This window comes from Accipiter gentilis, chromosome 19 (assembly GCF_929443795.1).
Source record: "Accipiter gentilis chromosome 19, bAccGen1.1, whole genome shotgun sequence".
NCBI lineage: Eukaryota > Metazoa > Chordata > Aves > Accipitriformes > Accipitridae > Astur > Astur gentilis.
Genome location: NC_064898.1, coordinates 10,482,819 through 10,502,223, shown reverse-complemented (window position 1 = coordinate 10,502,223; position 19,405 = coordinate 10,482,819). Strand labels below are relative to the sequence as shown.

Genomic DNA, 19,405 nt, shown 5'->3' with positions numbered 1-19,405 from the left:
AAATTCCAGTGGGGTAGATGGGTTAAAATAGCACATGATGGGTCACCCTGCAGACGCAGCCACCATGTGGAGTGCTTGCCCTGTGTCAGAGGTGGGCGCAGGAGCACAGGGCTGCCTGGGCTTGTTCTTATTCTGTAGGAATGAATCAGTGCTGCTCTACTGAAAATGCTGTCACAGTGATGAAACTTCTGTTTTTACTGTGACCATATGTTTCACAAGGGAAACACTGCCACTAGAGTGTACAAAGCAGGCAGGATAAATGTTTTTCTTGTTTTCCATCCCCCCACCTTGGAAGCTCACGAAGGAGTGAATTAATACAACTCAGTAGCACACAAAACCTGCAGTGTCAGTGTCATCAGTGTTTCTTAGAGCGTGCTGAAAGAAGACAAACTCTCAACAAATGTTGCCGCTTTTTTTTTCTTACAGCTATTCTTTTGCTATCGTGGGCATTAACATAACAGACCTCGCATACAACCTGCTTGTGAGTGGAGCTCTGAAGACCCATTTCTACAATGTTGCTCCAGAAGCACCAACACTAACTCACTTTCAGCAGATGTTCTGTAAGTGGCGGGGGAAATACATAACTTGTACTCCTGCTAACACTTTTGTACTATCCATATGCTTTTTTTTTAAAAAAAAATAAAAATATAAAAATCTGCTGACACAGCACAGAGACTATCATGCTAGTCTTGCTATCCTGTCTTTAAGATGCTTAGATTCAGTTCTTAGTTGTGATGGATGCCACTACCAAACTGAGGGGTAAAACAAACAAAACAAAACAAACCCCCAGTAAACCCAAACAAAAAACCACCAAGTGCCTGAACAAGTGGCCTTCCTGTCTTCTTAGACTGGTTTTAAATAACAATAATAAGAAACTAAAAGTACTTTAAAGAGCTTCTGGAGATAGCTTCCCCATAAATCAAACTGTCCTAAGATATTTGCAACTACATTCAAGTGTTACCCTCCACTCTTCAGTAGAGTTGTCCCCGCTTAAAATAATGCTTTCCCAGCCCTTTCCACTGTATTCAAGTACCCTTTCTACAGCACAGTCCTGCTATGCATCCTTGTACCATGGGAGAAACACTTCTAATATTTTTCAATGTATAGGCAAGAAACTGATAACAAGAAGTCAAGACACACTGTTTTCCACATTTATGACAATTGCAAAGGTTTTGTTTTGTTTGGTTGTCTTTTTGTCTGGCTATTTAGGTAACAGATTTTTTGTTTGCAGCTATAATAATTTCTTATTGCTCAACTGGATAAGTGACAAATATTAGTGTCATGTGCATTTCTCTCATTAAATAGTATAGGCTTTTCAAATCAAGGATGCTATTTAATAAGACTCATTCACCCAAACTCTTATGTGGGCAGATATCATACTGTAGCAGGGCTGCCCTTTTGCAATGGTTTCTGGGCTGCTGCTCTGGATAGGCTACCTGGTAGGAACTCTGGGCAGTTTTGCTGCTAGGCTTTTGTCTTTTTGTGGTGTTTGGCTTGATTAAAAAAAAAAAAAAAGACAAATAAGTATTTACCTAAATATCCACTCATGTATCTTCAGGTCATCTTTTCATTGGAAGGGTTACTCTGTCTTTTCACCACGTTCCTGATGTCCCCATGGCCTTGTGAACAGTTACGTCTAGTATGATTGGTTTGGCTCCCATATTTCATGATCACTAGCCCTTGTTCTCGTGGGGGACTTCAACTTACCAGATGTCTGCTGGAAATGCAATACAGCAGAAACAGCCTATGAGGTTCCTGGAGTGTGTGGCAGATAACTGCCTGACACAGCTGGTGAGTGAGCCAACTAGGGAAGGTGCCCCGCTGGACCTGTTTTTTGTGAACCATTGTCCTAGTTTTCAGCTGGGATAGAGTTAACTGTCTTCCTAGTAGCTGGTACAGTGCTATGTTTTGAGTTCAGTATGTGAAGAATGTTGATAACACTGATGTTTTTAGTAGTTGCTAAGTAGTGTTTAGACTAATGTCAAGGATTTTTCAACTTCTCATGCCCAGCCAGTGAGAAAGCTGGAGAGGCACAAGAAGTTGGCACAGGACACAGCCAGGGCAGCTGACCCAAACTGGCCAACGCTGTATTCCATACCATGGGACGTTCCATCTAGTTTAGGAACTGGGAAGTGGGGGCGGGCAATCGCCACTCGGGGACTAGCCGAGTGTTGGTTGGCGGGTGGTGAGCAATTGCACTGTGCATCATTTGTACATTCCAACCTTTTATTACTGCTGTTGTCATTTTATTAGTGTTATCATTATTGTTATTAGTTCCTTCTTTTCTGTTCATCAAACTGTTCTTATCTCAACCCATGGGTTTTTCTTCTTTTTCCCGATTTTTCTCCCCCATCCCACTGGGGGGGGGGGGGGGGAGGGCGGAAGTGAGTGAGCGGCTGCATGGTGCTTAGTTGCTGGCTGGGGTTAAACCACAACAACCATGAAGAACTTGTGGGTGATGTGATAGTTGGAGGCCGTCTTGGGCACAGCAATCACAAAATGATAAATTTTTCAATTCTCAGAGAAGTAAGGAGGGTAGTTAGCAGAACTGTCACCTTGGACTTCTGAAGAGCAGACTTTGGCCTGTTTAGGAGACTGGCTGACAGAGACCCTTGAGAGACAGTCCTAAAGGGCAAAGGAGTCCAGGAAGGCTGGACATTCTTCAAGAACAAAATCTTAAAGGTGCAGGAGCAGGCTGTCCCTATGTGCCAAAAGACAAGCTGGCAGGAAAGAAGACCAGCCTGGCTGAACAGAGAACTTTGGCTGGAACTCAGGAAAAAAAGGAGACTTTATGACCTTTGGAAGAAGGGGTAGGCAGCTCATAAGGACTACAATAATGTTGTGAGTTTATGCAAGGAGAAAATTAGAAGGGTCAAAGCCCAACTAGAACTCAATCTGGCTACTGCCGTAAAAGAAAATAAAAAATGTTTCTATAATATTTATAGCAACAAAAAGAGGGCTAAGGAGAATCTCCGTCCTTTACTGGATGCAGGGAGAAACATAGTGACAAAGGATGAGGAAAAGGCTGAGGTACTCAATGCCTCTTTTACCTCAGTCTTCAATAGTAAGAACAGTTGTTCTTTAGGTACGCAGCCCCCTGAGCCGGAAGACAGGGACAGGGAGCAGAATGAAGCCCCCATAATCCAAGGGGAAATGGTGAGTGACCTGCTATACCACTTAGACACACACAAGTCTTTGGGGCCAGATGGGATCCACCCAAAGATACCAAGGGAGCTGGTAGAAGTGCTCACCAAGTCATTTTCCATCATCTATCAGCAGTCCTGGCTAACCAGGGAGGTCCCAGTTGACTGGAAGTTAGCAAATGTGATGCCCATGTACAAGAAGGGCCAGAAGGAGGATCTGGGGAACTACAGGCCTGTCAGTCTGACCTCAGTGCTGGGGAGGGTTATGGAGCAGATAATTTTGAGTGCCATCATGCGGCATGTACAGAACAACCAGGTGATCAGGCCCAGTCAGCATGGGTTTATGAAAAGCAGGTCCTGCTTGACCAACTTGATCTCCTTCTGTGACAAGGTGACCTGCTTAGTGGATGAGGAAAAGGCTGTGGGTGTTGTCTACCAGGACTTTAGTAAAGCCTTTGACACTGTTTCCCACAGCATTCTCCTGGAAAAAAAAGGCAGCTCATGGCTTGGACAGATGTACTCTGCTGGGTAAAAAATTGGCTGGATGGCTGGGCGCAGAGATTGGTGGTGAATGGAGTTAAATCCAGTTGGTGGCCAGTTACCAATGGTGTTCCCCAGGGCTCAGTACTGGGACCAGTTCTGTTTTAGTATCTTTATCAATGATCTGGTCAAGGGGATCAAGTGCACCCTCAGTAAGGTTGCAGACGACACCAAGTTGGGCAGGAGTGTTGGTCTGCTTGAGGGTAAGAAGGTTCCACAGAGGGATCTGGACAGGCTGGATCGATGGGCTGAGGCCAGCTGTATGAGGTTCAAGAAGGCTAAGTGGTGGGTCCTGCACTTGTGTCACAACAACCCCATGCAACGCTACAGGCTTGGGGAAGAGTGTCTGGAAAGCTGCCTGGAGGAAAAGGACCTGGGGATGTTGGTCAACAGCTGCCTGAATATGAGCCAGCAGTGTGCCCAGGTGGCCAAGAAGGCCAACAGCGTCCTGGCCTGTATCAGAAATAGTGTGGCCAGCAGGAGCAGGGAGGTGGTTGTCCCCCTGTACTGGGCACTGGTGAGGCTGCACCTTGAATACTGTGTTCAGGTTTGGGCCCCTCACTACAGGAAAGACATGGAGGTGCTGGAGCGTGTCCAGAGAAGGGCAACCAAGTTTGTGAGGGGCCTGGAGCACAAGTCTTATGAGGAACAGCTGAGGGAACTGGGGTTGTTTAGCCTGGAGAAAAGGAGGCTGAGGGGAGACCTTATTGCTCTTTACAACCACCTGAGAGGAGGCTGTAGTGAGGTGGGTATCAGTCTCTTCTCCTAAGTACCAAGTGATAGGATGAGAGGAAATGGCCTGAAGTTGTACTAGGGGAGGTTTAGATTGGATACTAGGAAAAATTTCTTTACTGAAAGGGTTGTAAAACATTGGAACAGGCTGTGCAGGGAAGTTCTTGAGCCACCATCCCTGGAGTTATTTTAAAAATGTGTAGATGTGGCATTTGGGGACATGGTTTAGTGGGACTTGGCAGTGCTAGGTTAACAGTTGGACTCGATGATCTTAAGGGTCTTTTCCAACCTAAACAATTCCATGATTCTATATCCTATTCTTGGTTCTTGTTTCTTGCCATGTCTAAAATGCCTCACCACTGAATTTGGGGGAGGAAGAGACATATTTCTGTACTTTTACAGTGTTGTCTTGACATTGCCAAAGTCTTGGCTGCAGGAGGGACTGTTCTGCTGGCTAAGCCTGGGACAGTGCCCCAGGACCAGTATGTTTGCTGACGAGCACGGCCAGTCCATCATAACACTGGAGGGAGACTTGATTTTGACACCTCTTCCATCTACAGCCAATGCATGTATGAGTTATGAAGCATGATAAAACTTGCATGGGTCTCTGGTGTAGTAACAGGCCAGTAAAGGTGGTGGATGTTCCTACACGCTTTGCCTGCCATCCTAGGAAAAGCTTGAGGTTATCAAATGGACTTTATTGTAGAGAAAGCATCAACAGACAAACTTCTTGGAGCAAGGGCAATTCATCCAGAGATTGTTTGAGTCTGACAAATCCCTGCTCTTATGCTCTCTTACACTTTCTCCTCTCTTATGCTGTTATGCTCTGTCTTCTCCCTACCACAGACATTCTAGGTTTCCTTCAAATTTCCTTCAAACCCAGACATCATTAGGTTGCATTAAATGCCTACGGTCTGCCTGACTGAACTGGAAAGTCAAAATTACATTGCCCAGCCAGCAGCCTTGCTGGTAGAGGAACACAATGGTTGTACTGCATGGACCTCCTAAATGCTGATCCACCATGTCACCTCATCTGCACACTTCTGCTCCCTCAGGCTACAGGGACACACATGAAACTGAGAATTGCATTTGCCCCGCTGCTCTTGAGCTCTGTTGCCTTGTCTGGCTGTACAAGCAATGCATGGAACTGCATTGTTCAATGGCATGCTCAACACAGTCACTGCTGAAGTGCAGAAGGTACCTCTTGGAAATCTAGATTTTGCGGGGTGAAGATCTAACAATGTTTTACATTTTATACAGAGATTTTTTTTTTAAGGGGTTTTACTGAGCTTTTTTTTTTTTTTTGAAAGTAACATCTCTTGGAATGAAACAGCCTGTGGCTGTTGGAATATATGGTGGAGATTTGAAGATGTACTTAAAGTACCTTTTGAATGAAGTTTCTCAAATTGATGATGGCGGGGGGGAAATATGCCTGCAAATAGACCTAGAAATTTAAATTAGAAGTATGTGTGTTGTAATTGTCATACAATAGAAATAAATGGAAATAAATGGATACAAGCTATTAAGCCTTTTTGACAACAAATACCCTCACTTTCTGGAATACAGAAAACTTATTTGCACATTTTGCTGTGTTGGGATGAAAGATTATACTTTTTCAATGGTTCATCTATTGTGGTAGTTGGGATCAAGAGATTGGGTCCAGTTTGTTGAAGTCCCAGTGCTGGATGTAATGTTTTTCCTGTCAGTGAAACTCTGAGTCCGAGGATGGCACAGAACTGAGAGGGTAGAGGCCTTAATCGGAGCCTGTATATTAAACCCCCTTTGGAATCAAGTTTCTTGCTATAACAGGGATGTCTTACCAAAGCTAGTGGTTCTGTATATCACCTTACCATTTATCTTTTCAGGATCATAGGCATAAGTGTTACAGAACATTTCCAGCAAGGTCATGCACACACGAGGTAGAATTGTGCATGAGGAGCAAGTGTTAATACAGAAAGATGTGATGGTAACTGTTACGTTACCTATGAGTACGCTCTTTTTTTAGTGGAGAGTAAGCAATGTTCCCATAAGGAAATATATGTGAGGCGGAACTTGAATATAAACAAAAGGCTGGTGGAACAGCATCAGTAGCATCTTCCCCTGCTTTTATACTCTTTAGTTTAATGTTTTAGTTCATATAACCATATGTCAAGACAGCTAGTAACTTCTTGGGGGTTTTTTGGGTGAGAATTTCTGTCAATGTATGATATTCATCAAATTTTGGATTTGTCCAAAATGGGTTTAGTCTCATCCCTGCATAGTGTTGTCAAGTGTCAGACCTCAGTGACCAGGATACTCTGTGTAAATCTTAATTGTTTACTGCAGGTTTCTTTCTAATTTTGTATGTGATCTTTACACACTGTACTTATTTCTTCTACTTCTCCTTTTTTATTATTTCATAGGCTACTTAATGCATGAATTCCACAAATTCTGGATTGAAGAGGATCCACTGGACATAATGGAGTTCAATCGTGTCAGAGAGAAATTTCACAAGCGACTCTTGAAACAGCTCCAGAACCCAGAGATGGCTCTGTGCCCTCATTTTGCTGCATCAGAAAGTTTAATCAATATGTAGTTACTCACTCGATTTTATTTGGAAACACTATCTCACTCTTGTGTTAGATCACTGTTTAGACCATCACTAGCATACTGAATGACCATGCCGATTGTATGCATGTTTTTGGTGCAGTATTCATCTGTTTTTGTCACAGGTACTACATCCCCTTATGCTTCTCTCTTGGGGGATTTCTCATTTTAAATGGGTGCTCATATTGCTGCATTATGCAATGTTACATTCTGAATTAACGTCCATGTATCAGAGTTTTTCTATTTTTTTAGACTTCCTCATAATTCAGCATTGACAATTGAATTGTATTTCTCTAGCTGTGTTTTTTGTATATGTGGAATAAGTAGCTGGATCTTGTATTGTGAAAGCTTTTTAACTTCTTGGTATGTTTTAAGGTAACTACTGGCATTTCAAGCAAAATATATGTTTGGACCTCGTCTAGAAAAAAATGTGTGTAATTTAATCTGGTGCAGGCACACACATTAAAGTCCAATTTTCTCCATGCAGCCATTATATGCTTAATGCAGAATTAGTGAGGCTTATGAGATACAAGTTTCGGTGAGAAGAGTTTATGCAGAATTATAATCAGACTCCACAGCTGCATGAATACCAAATGGTCTGGTGATGCTAATACATTCACAGTGAACTGCAAACACACTCACAACTACTGGATACTGGCAGGGACCAAAAATTATATCATCAGGCTGTTGTCACCACCACCCCCATGCTGAAGCATGGTCTAAATTCCTGCACATTCCTTGGAATATACAGGGGTTAGTATTTTGTGTCGCATGTTGGAAGGCAACGTGATTTGGTCACATTGTGCTTGGTGAATTCAGGGGAGCAAAAATCTATATATTTTTTTTGAACTACTGAAAATGTTGTGTTGGTTGTCAGTTCAGTTCCTAAGAACTGGAAGAAATAATTGATTAGAAGGTTTAGAGCAAGACCACTTGAGTTTCCCAGACTACTTACAAAAAAAATTAAAAATGGTAAACTGCCTTTTTCTAAAAACATAAATGGGTAAATGTGTCTGACACTAAGATTGTGTAGTATATTGAACAGCATCTACCATGGCATTTCATACCCATGGTATTTTTTTACCTTCTAAGCAATCAATTTTAGTATTATATGTTTGTGTAAATCACTTGCATATGGAGATTAAATTGAGTAGTGTCCAACTACTTGTGAATTATATGAATAAATTATATGTCATTCTAAACTGAAGCACTGTGGATTTTATTTTGGAGACACGTAGTAATACAAATGAAAGCTATTTAACAGATCAGGTAAAAGGGCATGTTTTTTGTGGTATTTCCCTAGTCTGAAGAGTGATCTGAACTTCCTCAGATCAGGTTCTCTATACCATTTGTGGTTACAGCTTAGACCACTTTTTACTTTAAGTAAAAAATAAAGCAATGGGAGTGGTAAAAGTTCTTGGGAAGCTCCTTTTTGGGTTTAAGCCCTCTTATTTCTTTGCTAAAATGTAAGATAGGGATCAGGATGTCTGTGCAGGGCTGGAAACTTACACTCATTGCAGTTAATCAGCAAAACTCTATGGGTGTTATGATAATTGGTCTTCTCCAATGAATTTAGAAATATGGAACTGGAAATACTAACTATTGCATATTTTGCATGAAAATACAAGGAATAAAAACTGTGCATGTTTAACTTACTCCTATTGATTTTGGAAAGTGGTTATTTATAATCATCAGATACTGAGGATTTCTTTGTGTCACTCTTGAAGTTTCTAAAATAAGTTTCTAGCAACAGTTTTTATTGGTCCAAATCTTAGACTGTCACTCTTTCCCTGGCCCACTCTGACTTAAATACCTTCTGCAATTTGTTAGGCTATGCTGGTTTATTTTTAATACCCTGCACTGGAGTTCATGGAGTTGGGGGGGAGGGAGGCATGAAGGTCCCTGCTACCTTCTTATTGGTGTGATCATCTCAGTTGTGCCTTGTTTTAAGGTGTCACCTTCAAATGAAATTGGAAAATGTCATCTGGCTGAGTGTCAGATTGTATCAGCGTAATCTAGCTGCTTTGGGTGATTGTTTTTCCTGTCTTGCAGGGAGATGGATTTAATGAAGCTAAGTGTGAAATTCCTCCTTCTGTGGAGCCCCTGCATGCTGGTGCCTACCAATCTTACCATCTTGCGCTCTCATGCTTCAGCTTTGGCCTGTGGTGTCCTTGCTCTCAAAATCCTTGTCAAACCTGGGGCAGAGGATGACCCTGGTGACTGCCAAACTGGCTGTGCGCTGCTGAGGGAGGATGCCTGTCTGGCACTGCCTTCCCTCCTCCCCAGGAATAACCTCTTACCATGATGCAAACTTAAAAGTTTTCTTTAAAAAATTAGAATTTATATTATCACTGAGGCATCTCCAAACTGACCTGTGAGAAACTGGATGCTGCTTTCCCTAGGGTGGAGAAAATGAAAGAAACAGGGGAAAAAAAAGTAGTATAAAAAGTTGTTTCAAGAAAGTAGAAAGTATTTATACTAACCACTGAGTGCAGATTTTGGTTTAATTAAAAGTAGAGAAGGTTTAGATTGGGTCTTCTGAAAAACTTTGCACAGCCTCGTGGTTGCTGCACTTTACCTGACATCTCCTCTTCTGGAGGCTCCTGTGAGGCCATATATCTGCTGTTGGGAAAACATCATCCCTGGCCCTGTGTGGCACAGGCAGTGTGGGCAGCAAGTGCTGCCTGCCCAGCCTGTAAAGCTCTTTGGCACCTTTGGTTTTTTAACAGGTATTTTTCTCAGGCAAATTTACATTGGAGCACCATGCAACCCAGGTGTTTTAAAAAGGCACAGCCATCTTGTAAGTCTAAGCTGCTAATGTACTTTATCAAATACAAGATAGTGTGGTGCTATATATACACAGACATACACGGAATATGTCTTGCTTTGGGTAGGCAGATGAAAATATAGTTGATGAAAACATGATACTGGCAGGTTGTATGTGATTTAAAATGCAGAAACATTTACCCTGGTCTGCTTAAAGCTGGAGAAAAGGGCCACATAGGGTTATGGGTCTTTAATTCTGTATGCAAAAATTATACAAGGGTGGTCTGTATTTCTCAATGTTACAGATTTAGCCACTTCCCATAGCACAGCACTTCCTTATTCCAGCTAACGTGAACTTAAATTGTTGCCAGAGCTCTTTCAACAGCACAGGTGGGTACAGATTTGTCTTCAGTAACCTCGATGCTCTGCCAGCATCTGTAGAGCTGGAGCTGTGAGCACTGGTAGGATCTGTGCTTGGGGTTTTGATTACAGCTGGGAGGAGAGTGAGTGCTGCTCCAGCTTCCTGTCACTTTTTGGCTTATAACTTTTATTCCTCTTGGGAAGGGAGAATTATTTTTGCTGAGGTTCTTACTGGCTCTTTTGGAAGGTACTTTTTCAAATGCTGGTGATAGTGGTATTTCTATATACCATTTTTAGACACAAACAAAGTCCATCTTATCTATGTAGTTTGTCTTGGAGAATTGTATCTCCTGGCTGTTTCCTGGAGCGGCAATGAAGCTGGAGTGGAAAATTTCCTGTCCTGTAGAGGGTAAAGGAGATTAATCCATTCTCCTTGTTAATGCAAGAGCAGTCTTTAAAAGCACCTGTACCTGCTGTGTGCCCTGTGGGGCACAGCCAGGTGGTGATGGCTTAGCAGTGCTGGCTGAAGCACTTTGCTGCAAGCGGAGAATTTTCAGCATGTTCCCAGTTGAAATAAGTGCTGTTAGGTGGAGCAGGATGTATGTGAACAGAGTGCTGATGCTTGGGTTAATGAACCCAGATCTGCTGCTACTGACCCAAAGAATCACTGGTAGCACCATGCACACTGGTTTCCTTTACGCAGCTGGTATCATCATCTCCTTCTTAATCCTGCCCTTCATGGGCTGTGGTTAGCTTTTAACATTTCATTTGCTGACCTGTCCACTTTTGTCATAAAGTGACCTGAGGTTTTTGACCCTTCCGCAGGGGCAACCATCATTGCAGGGTTATCCATTGGTGGGGTCTTGAAGATTGGAGTCATTCCTGCACGAGCTCTAGAGGAAACCTCAATCTGCAGCTCTGCCACTTGGATGGATCTGACTGAGGTAGAAAACAGTTACAGCCTGAAAGAGTAACTGTGTGCAATTCTATAAATGCTAAGTTCATGTGTATGGCAAGTACTGTTGGGAAATAGGGGAACTCAGTATATACTTCCCTCTGTCCCCCAGCTGGCTCTTGACAATCTTGACATTGTCAACATATGACCATTTTGGCATCATAGGAAGACGACTCTGTGAATGACTTTCATAATCTCTGACTTTCAGAGAACTGTTCTGCTTTGAATCTTGCTAACTACCCTGATTTTCACCTCTCACTCCTCACTTAGAATTTGGTCCAATGCGATCTGGAATTTTGCACTAATGAATCCTCTAGGCTACACTGAGAAAAACAGTATGGCTCTCCTCTGTACACTTGCACCTGCCTGCAGCATGGTGCAGCTAAAAATCACATGAATTATTAAAATAGATGTTTTGCAGAAAACAATCCTGAAACAGATAAGAAAATGAATTATTCATTGTTTTCCTTAGTTTGCAGCAGTGCAGGTTTTCTGTAAGACTTGCCAAAGATTAGACAGGAGTCTTCCTACAAGGTAATGTAGGAAAATAGCAGGACTGGCTTTGTGCTTTCCCCTGTGAGCAGCATGTATAGAAATCAGGTCATTACTTATTCTAGTAAAGGACACTGTCCTTCTCTATATAGAACTATAATTAGAAAAAGAGATTTAGCTCTAAAACCTCCAAGCAAGAACTGGGTAGAGCAGCCTAGTTCAAAATGAACTATGGGGAAGGGCAGAGGGTTTGTTACTAGTGTTGCTGTGTTCCGAGACCTGGGCTCCACTGTATCCACTGTACTGAAGGACTGTAAAAACATGTAACTAAAGGTAGTGTATTCCCCAAGGAGCTTACAGCCTGAAACAAGGGAAGTGAGCAAGACAGGGGAGCATGGGGTCAATACTTATCAGCACAACTGGCAGCTCAGCAAAGCAGAGCAGCACAAGAGGACCTGGAGAAAGGGACATGAGGAGCTTGTTTTACTTTTATGGGCAGTTTTTCCCAATTGCAAGGGCAACCAAGGAAAGAACATGGAGATGGCTGTGAAAAACCTAACCAATGGGAAACAGGGCATGGCACTGGGACATACTGGAAATGAGGACAGACATATCCCTGGTGGATACAACATGGCTGAGAAGGTCCTTGAAAGAAAAATGTAGTCCGAATTGAGAGAGTGTGTGTTGAAGGGGGAATTCACAGAGATGTTGGTGGGGTTAACATGGAGCTGGTGCAGTTGGCACAGAGAGCTCAGCAAGGGCTGTGTGCCAGGGTCCTGAATGGGTCTGAGGATGGCAACACTGCATGGTACAGGTCCTGAGAAGAAAAGGACAAATTCAGGGGCAAATTTTACTTCTGAGGATGGATAAGAAAGGCTGTGCTTCTCAAGAGAGGCCAGTCAGGAAGTATCAACAAGATGTAGACATAGCCTAGTCGTAAAGCCCTGAAGAGAGGTTAAGGGGCAAAAGGGAAGCCATTGGTCATGGTCCAGAGGCAAGATGGGAGTGCTCTCCACAGCTGGAAAGAGCTTTGTAGGAACACCAGCCTTAATCCAGGGAGAGTTGTTAGGAAATGGTGAACAACTTGGGACTGTAATATGGATATCGTGATAAAAGTCTGGAGCTGAGAGAGCTATGATGCATGGATGGGGCAGGAACTGCCCAGATTGTTCTTACAAACAAGATTAACCAAGGAGAAAATGTTGAAGCAGGAATAAAATATACAACAGAACCCTGTGGAGAACCCCATGGATAGAAAGAATCCTGCACAGGACTTGTGGCATTAATGATCAGAAAGCTGGGAGGCAGGAGAGGACAGTGTCAGAAACTAAGGGGAGACCAAATTTGAGAAAACAGCCATGGTCACCTATGTCAAAGGCATTTGGTAGCTGAGTGCTCTGTTTTTTCCCTGGTGATATACTCTATTCTGAGCAGATTCCTTTTAATTCATCCAGCAAAGCAGTAGTGCAATGCCCAGCCCACCACAGACCAATCAGCAGTGCATACACCCAGCAAAACCAGTACCAAAATCCTCAAAAGCAGTAAATCAGCTCAGCCCCTTAGCTTTTGCCACCTGCCCTTGTCAAACCAAGTCGACTTAGTCTTAGCCAATGGGAATGGCATGTGTTCTGCACCTCATGACACAGACCTCTCGGGCTGACCCAGCCTATGAAACCTGCTTGCTCACCCCAGTGAAGCTGCCCCTGCTTGACTTGCTGGATGGGGGAAATGCCAAAGGGGCAGGATGCAGAAGACATGAGGATGCAGTTTGCTGCCTCTCTTTGATGGGGATATTTGTGATGCTGATTTGGCTCTGGATGGTCTCACTTGTTCCTTTAAGCTGCTGTGACTAAGCCATCATCTGCCTCTTCCCGTTCTCCCAGTTTTCCATTCATATTGGTTGGTTTGAATTTAAGCCAACTGACATACACTTTGCCTCAAGTTTCCATGTTTCTGTCCCCACCGCCCCTTCAGCTTCTCTCCTTTTCACACACATTTGGCAGAGAATGATTTTGCAGAGGTTTTGGGTGTCACCTCTCTGTAGCTCTGTGGCCAAAAAAGAGCAGAAAAAGAGCAGTGGGAGCAGAGGTCTGAGCAGGTGCCAGCTGACCTGGTGAGCTCCCTCCTCCCACCCTGACCTGGTCCAGCTTGCAGGGGGTCACTGTGACACCAGAGGTAGGAGGGTTGCTCTAAGCTTGGCTATCTCAAGGTTGCTGCTTCCAGCTTCTTTGTGCCTTTCATGAGGACTATGGGAAAGGGGTACAAGCATGTGGCTGCAGGGGGAATGCAGAGCTTCTCTAGCTCAGCTGCTAATTTAATGCATGGGATTGTTCTGCCCCAAAAGCACCCTCAGTCTCCTACCAGGGCCTCTCCAGGGAGAATCAGCTGCTTCTGTCTTGCAGAATAGAATTTATTTTATTTTTTTGTCCATGCCTGAGACAGGTCTCAGTGTAAGTCATGTCTGCTATTAAGCTGTGCAAAATTACACTGGCTCCAAATCTGGCTAGAAGAGATTAATCCAGCAACAGCAAAGCATAGGGGACCCCCAGCAAGGAGGTACAATCCCAGCACAGTGCTCTCCTTCATCTGCTGGATAAAAAGGCAGGTCTGAGGGAGATGTGAACATCCACTATCTACTGAGTGGGTCAGAAAGCCTTCCTTGATCAGTGGTTTGTGTGCCCTTGTATTAAAAGCTAGACTAAGCATTCATATCCATGGAGCCTATTTGAAAAGCCAGCCAGTGACTTTCTTATCATGTAGAAACATCAATGCTGTTGGAGCACTCAACTCATTTCTAATTCCAATAGAGATCCAAAAGCTACAGGGAGGTTGTGCGGTGCATTTGGAAACGTGCAGCAGTTCAAGTCATTTTGGAGCTGTCTGAACTGCAAGTCATAGAGACATGCTGGCACTTCAATGTTTTATTCTATATTCTTAATTTGCACCTATAAATGCAAACTAAACATTTCTGTCTAACAACAGTATTTTTTGTGATCCTCTTAAACTTATTATGGATGCCTATAATCACTGCCTATGAGTCTCATACATAATGGTAATTACCTTTTATGCCACAGTTCCATTCCATTATTTTTCAGGCACAGCAATGACAGCTCCCAGACATTTGAATGATGGGAGTTAAAGACTCTCTTTCTCCCAGAGAGAGAATTGCCTTTGAGGTGGAGCATCGTGGGATGCAGTGCAGCCTATGCCATTTGGGTTAGGTCATCTGTGACGTTATGAAATATTAATCAATAATATAACCCTAATATCAAATGCCTAAACTTCAGAGAGGGAGATAAGCACAAGCAAAAATGTTTATAAGACCATGTACCTATCTAAAAAAAAAGATGAGCCTGAAATACTGCAAGTAGTTGGAAACTGTGTTATCATGTATTACCTGCATAAACAGTAGGACTTCTACATCTGTCTTCTATTCTGTCAGAAGTTAATTCCAGGATACTTCAGCTCACTGCTCTTAGGATCAAAGTGGTTGTAATAAATTGATTTTATTCATATTAAATTACCTGTAACAAACACTGCAATGGGAAAAAAATACTGTGTTTTAGAGAAAGAAAAATTTTGTTAGCAAGCCCACATAATACAAATGTATCTCAGTAAGTTGTTGTTGTATGACTGATTCCCAATAGCCATGTTCCAGCCAGGACAAATAATGCTTTGAACATCAGAAGGAATTCAATTTCACAAAATCCCTGTACATGGACAAATAACACCTACTTATCACATTTGGGGAGAATGAGGTGTAATGAAAAATAATCTAGGTTTTCATTATGCTAGTTCATGGGAGAAGCCTGAATTCCCAAGCTCTCCTTCCTTGCTTCAGCCACGAGGAAGCTTTCTCCAAAGAACAAGTAGGATATTCTTTGAGAATTAAAAATATTGGTTTATAGGTGGTGAGTAAAACTTCTGGGTAGGATCTCACTATCTTGACTCAGCTACTGTAGTAGCCACTTCTCTGACATGGCTGAAATGTGTGTTTCTCAATATATATACCAAGCATGGAAGACATTGTCTTGTCTTGTTTAAAGCTACCACATCACCATTCTGCAACACCTGAAATCTGACCCTTAAGTGACATCTAAATATAGAAAGTCAGATTCCCCAGGCAGAGGGGGCAGTTTCCTCTGTTTAATGCCTGGCACATCTTCCAGCTTCTAGCAATAATGAGTTAACCGTTGTGCTACTGCCCTCTTTGGATTTTTGTCTCCTTATCTATTTCTTTCATCTGCATTCTTACCTGCTCAAACCAAGGTCTGACTCCCCCTTCAAAACTTTTCTTCTTGCAAGGCCCCCATAACCTTGTCTTCATTAATGTCTGACTATACAATGAATTTGAGGTCGTAAGAGAAAAAAAGGCAAAAGACAACTTCAAAGCCATAAGCACTCAGATTTTTAAGAACAGCCTCACATTAATTACCTTCCCGTTGACCCCCTTGAGTTATAATCAAGGAACGTTCTGGGGTAAAAGCAAGAACCTTCTGATCTCGTGCAAAAAATCCCAGAGGTTTTGGATGACCCCGTTCCCCCTGTGTCAGGGTCCCTCCCACGGCCTCCGCTGCCCCCGCCGGCCCCGAGCCGCCCCGGGCCCAAGCGAAGAGTGAAGCTCCGCCGCTTCAGCACCCTGGACAGCGGCAGGCAGGGGCGGGCGGGGCCAGCCCACCGCCCTGTGCTGCTGGGTCCACCGTGTCTCTAAGCAAAAAAATTAACCCTGTCTGCTACCTCCTTGATATTCTTGCATCTACCCCCGTGTTTCAGCCCCTTGCTGCTAGTGACTGCTGGAGCAATAGTACTGGGGATACTTCTTAACTATCTTCAGGAAAACTCTGTTAATCAAATTAGGTAAATTATACTTGAATTTCCGGTGGAAATCAGAGTTTGACAATCACGTTGAGGCTGTGCCTCTTCAGGGGTTTGGAATTGTATTGGGAGATCGTCACCCAGTTTGCCTGTCAGAGTTCAAAGACCATCTGGACGATGCTCTTAGTCATATGTTTCAGTTTTAGGCAGTCCTGCAAGGAGCAGGGAGTTGGACTCGATGATCCTTATGGATATCCTTGAGATATTCTATGACATGTTGCCTGGATAGGAGTCAGCTGTTGTGAATGCCCTCACCTTGGAGAAAGACTGGCAAGGATCCTACACTTCAAGACCTGAGAGATCCCCAAAAGGCTGCAGCAACCTGGAGGAAATAAAATTTCTGTAGTACTTGTCTTCCCTGAGGCAAGCATTTTCCATGCTGGGAAACACTGCTTTAAGTCACCTAAATACTTTCTAAATTCCACCAGGAAAAGTGCAGATTGGCCTAGTCACATAACCCGTTAGTTCCTGTTAGCAAATTGCAGCAAATTTCTATTAGCATTTTTCTCCATTGTAAAATATCATCCTTTTCATTGAGCTGGGCTGGGGAGTCTGAGACCTCTTAAGCACTGAAGGAAGGACAGCCTTTGGTATTTGCTTTCATGGAAGCTCCCCAAGAGATAGTATCCCTCCTCAAGCTGGATGTTTGAACTCATTCTTAAAAACCATCAACAGCATCTCTTGATATTGGTAGTGCCTCACCTCTCAACAGTGTAGGACAGTACTCAACTATACCCTCTATTAATTACACTAAGAAAACTGCTCTGAAATCTCCTTTGCTAACATTCAGGCCCATTACTTTGTGTGCAAGGAAAACAGTTTCTTGCTGTTGTCTTTGCTGCCATGTTGTATATATTTGAAGACTGTTAACAATCTTCTTTTCTCTTACTTGGCCCATTCCCAGCAACGTGCCTGATATCTGCTGCTGAGGCTGCCACTGGTTGCCCCGGCCTGCCCTGCTCCATGGCTGGGGTGGTGGGATGGACCCTGGCTGCCAGGCCCTGCTCTGCTGCCCCGGGCAGCCCCCAGCCCCTGCAGTGCCCTGACGATAGCTAAAACAAGGAGAAATAACTCTTCAGAATACCTTCTGAGTTTTGACAATCTGTGGGTAAAGCTTCCTATGGAGCCAGCAAGACTATCCTCATATTAAACAGGTCTTGATGTTGGTTTTTTTCTTTCCACAGATTTGTCTACACATTTTTAAATATGTCTGTCCCGTTTTCTTTCAGATCATCTTGTACTTCTGCATTTTACAGTTCAATTTTGCTCTGTGAAATGCCATCTTCATTTTATATGTCCCTATTATGTTTGCTATTTATTTGGTGGACTGAGAAAGTGTAAATAGCCAGTTCATGTGCCCTTATTTGTTGCTACTCATACCCTTTCTTCAGTCACCTTTTTTTTCAAGTTAAAGAAATCTAGTCTGCTTAATTTCTTCTCAAGCCAAAGTTGTCACAATGTTTTTTATCATTTTATTGCCCTTCTCTGCAATTTTTCCAACACTGACCATGGAGCTGATGTGTTGAGGGAACTCTCTGCAGTGATTCCTAGATCTTTCCTGTGTGCCAGTGTCTGCTGTGCTCATTATTTTGTGTGTTGGAGTGATTTTTCTCCCTATGTGTCTTACCTCACTTTTGTCAACCTTTAATGTCATTTACCATTTTATCACTTATCATTTGGCATTGAGATGACATTCTACAACTCTTCATCTATGGCATTCATACCACCAGAAAATTTTGCAATCCTCCTGCATTTTCTGCAAGTATGTTAAACAATGCAGTCTCTTATGGACCTCCTTTTATTATGCAATGTCACTGTTCACTGCCACCTTTCTGTCTTTCAACTAGTTAAAGAGAGAACATCCCTTTCCATTCCATGACAATTTGGGGTTTTTTAAATGTATTGATCAGCTCACTTTTACTGACATGTTCATTGACTCTTTCAGAGTTGTAATAGATACCAAAAGCAGGATTTCCCTTTGCAGAAGCCTTGCTGATTTTTTCCACTTATGTGCCTTTGAACTCTATCTGTTTGCTTTTCTGTGGTTTGGGCTTTTTTTCCAATATGGAAATGAAACTTCCTGGTCTGTAACTGCCCAGCTCTCCTCTGCAGCCCTCTTAAAACCTGATACTGCATCTGCCACCTTCTGTTCCTCTGGTACCAGCCTGGTGTGAGCAATAAGTTACACTCCACAGTAACTAGGCAGGCAATTCCGTATCTGAGCTCCTTTAAAATCACTGGGTGAACATCTTCTGGTCCTGCTGATATATGACTGTTCTTTCTATTGACTTCTGGCCCTTCATTTGAGACCGTTTCTCCAACTCATCACCTGCAGATAAAAGTTATAGTGTGGTAACCCTCCTAAGCCCTCCCACAGCGAGCACTGCTGCAGGTAATTAATATACCTTTCCTGTACCAAACTTCTATTCTCTGAGCACTCCTGTTCTGCATCTATCAACTGCAGACCCTGCAGTCTGTGTGGCAGGTTTCCTGTTTCTGATGTGCTTTATTTATCATTACTTTCTGTGCTTTGTTGATTAGTCTTCTGCCATTCCCATTCCCATAAGGATGTTTCCCTCATGCACATTGTGGTCACTATCACTATCATCATTCTTCAAAGGTAACATTTCATCCTGATCCTGTGCGTTGTTAATGGGTGCATGTTTTCTCCTTCTGTGATGTCTGACTGCCCAAGAAAAAAATATTTATGTTGTTAAAAAATGTAGTATGAATTAGGGCCCAGTCTGACATTTCCCCACTTTGTGGAGGTGGTGTGTAACTGAGGTGTTCTGTGCGCACCATGCTTTCTGCCTTAGAGCTTCACTGGTGTCCTGTAGCATGTCATATTCTGGTTGACAGTTTAGTCCTAATTGCACTTTTCCTCTTTTTGAAATGTCAGGCTAGAGGGGTACTATGTTATTTTTTTTAACAGTTAGTGTATTTTACTAAAGCTTTC

General features: G+C 43.0%; 1 protein-coding gene across 4 annotated transcripts in view; it reads left to right on the top strand.

Moving 5' to 3' along the window:
* The window catches only part of ELMOD1 (ELMO domain containing 1), a 270,336-nt gene extending 261,703 nt beyond the window's left edge, over positions 1-8,633 (top strand). For all 4 annotated transcript variants that reach the window (XM_049823555.1, XM_049823556.1, XM_049823553.1 and 1 more), the window contains 3 exons: positions 427-560; positions 6,818-8,238; positions 8,312-8,633. In XM_049823555.1, coding sequence (XP_049679512.1) covers positions 427-560; positions 6,818-6,990 — 307 coding nt within the window. In that variant the 3' untranslated portion in view covers positions 6,991-8,238; positions 8,312-8,633. The remainder of the gene's footprint in view (positions 1-426; positions 561-6,817; positions 8,239-8,311) is intronic.
* Positions 8,634-19,405: the final 10,772 nt, after the last annotated feature.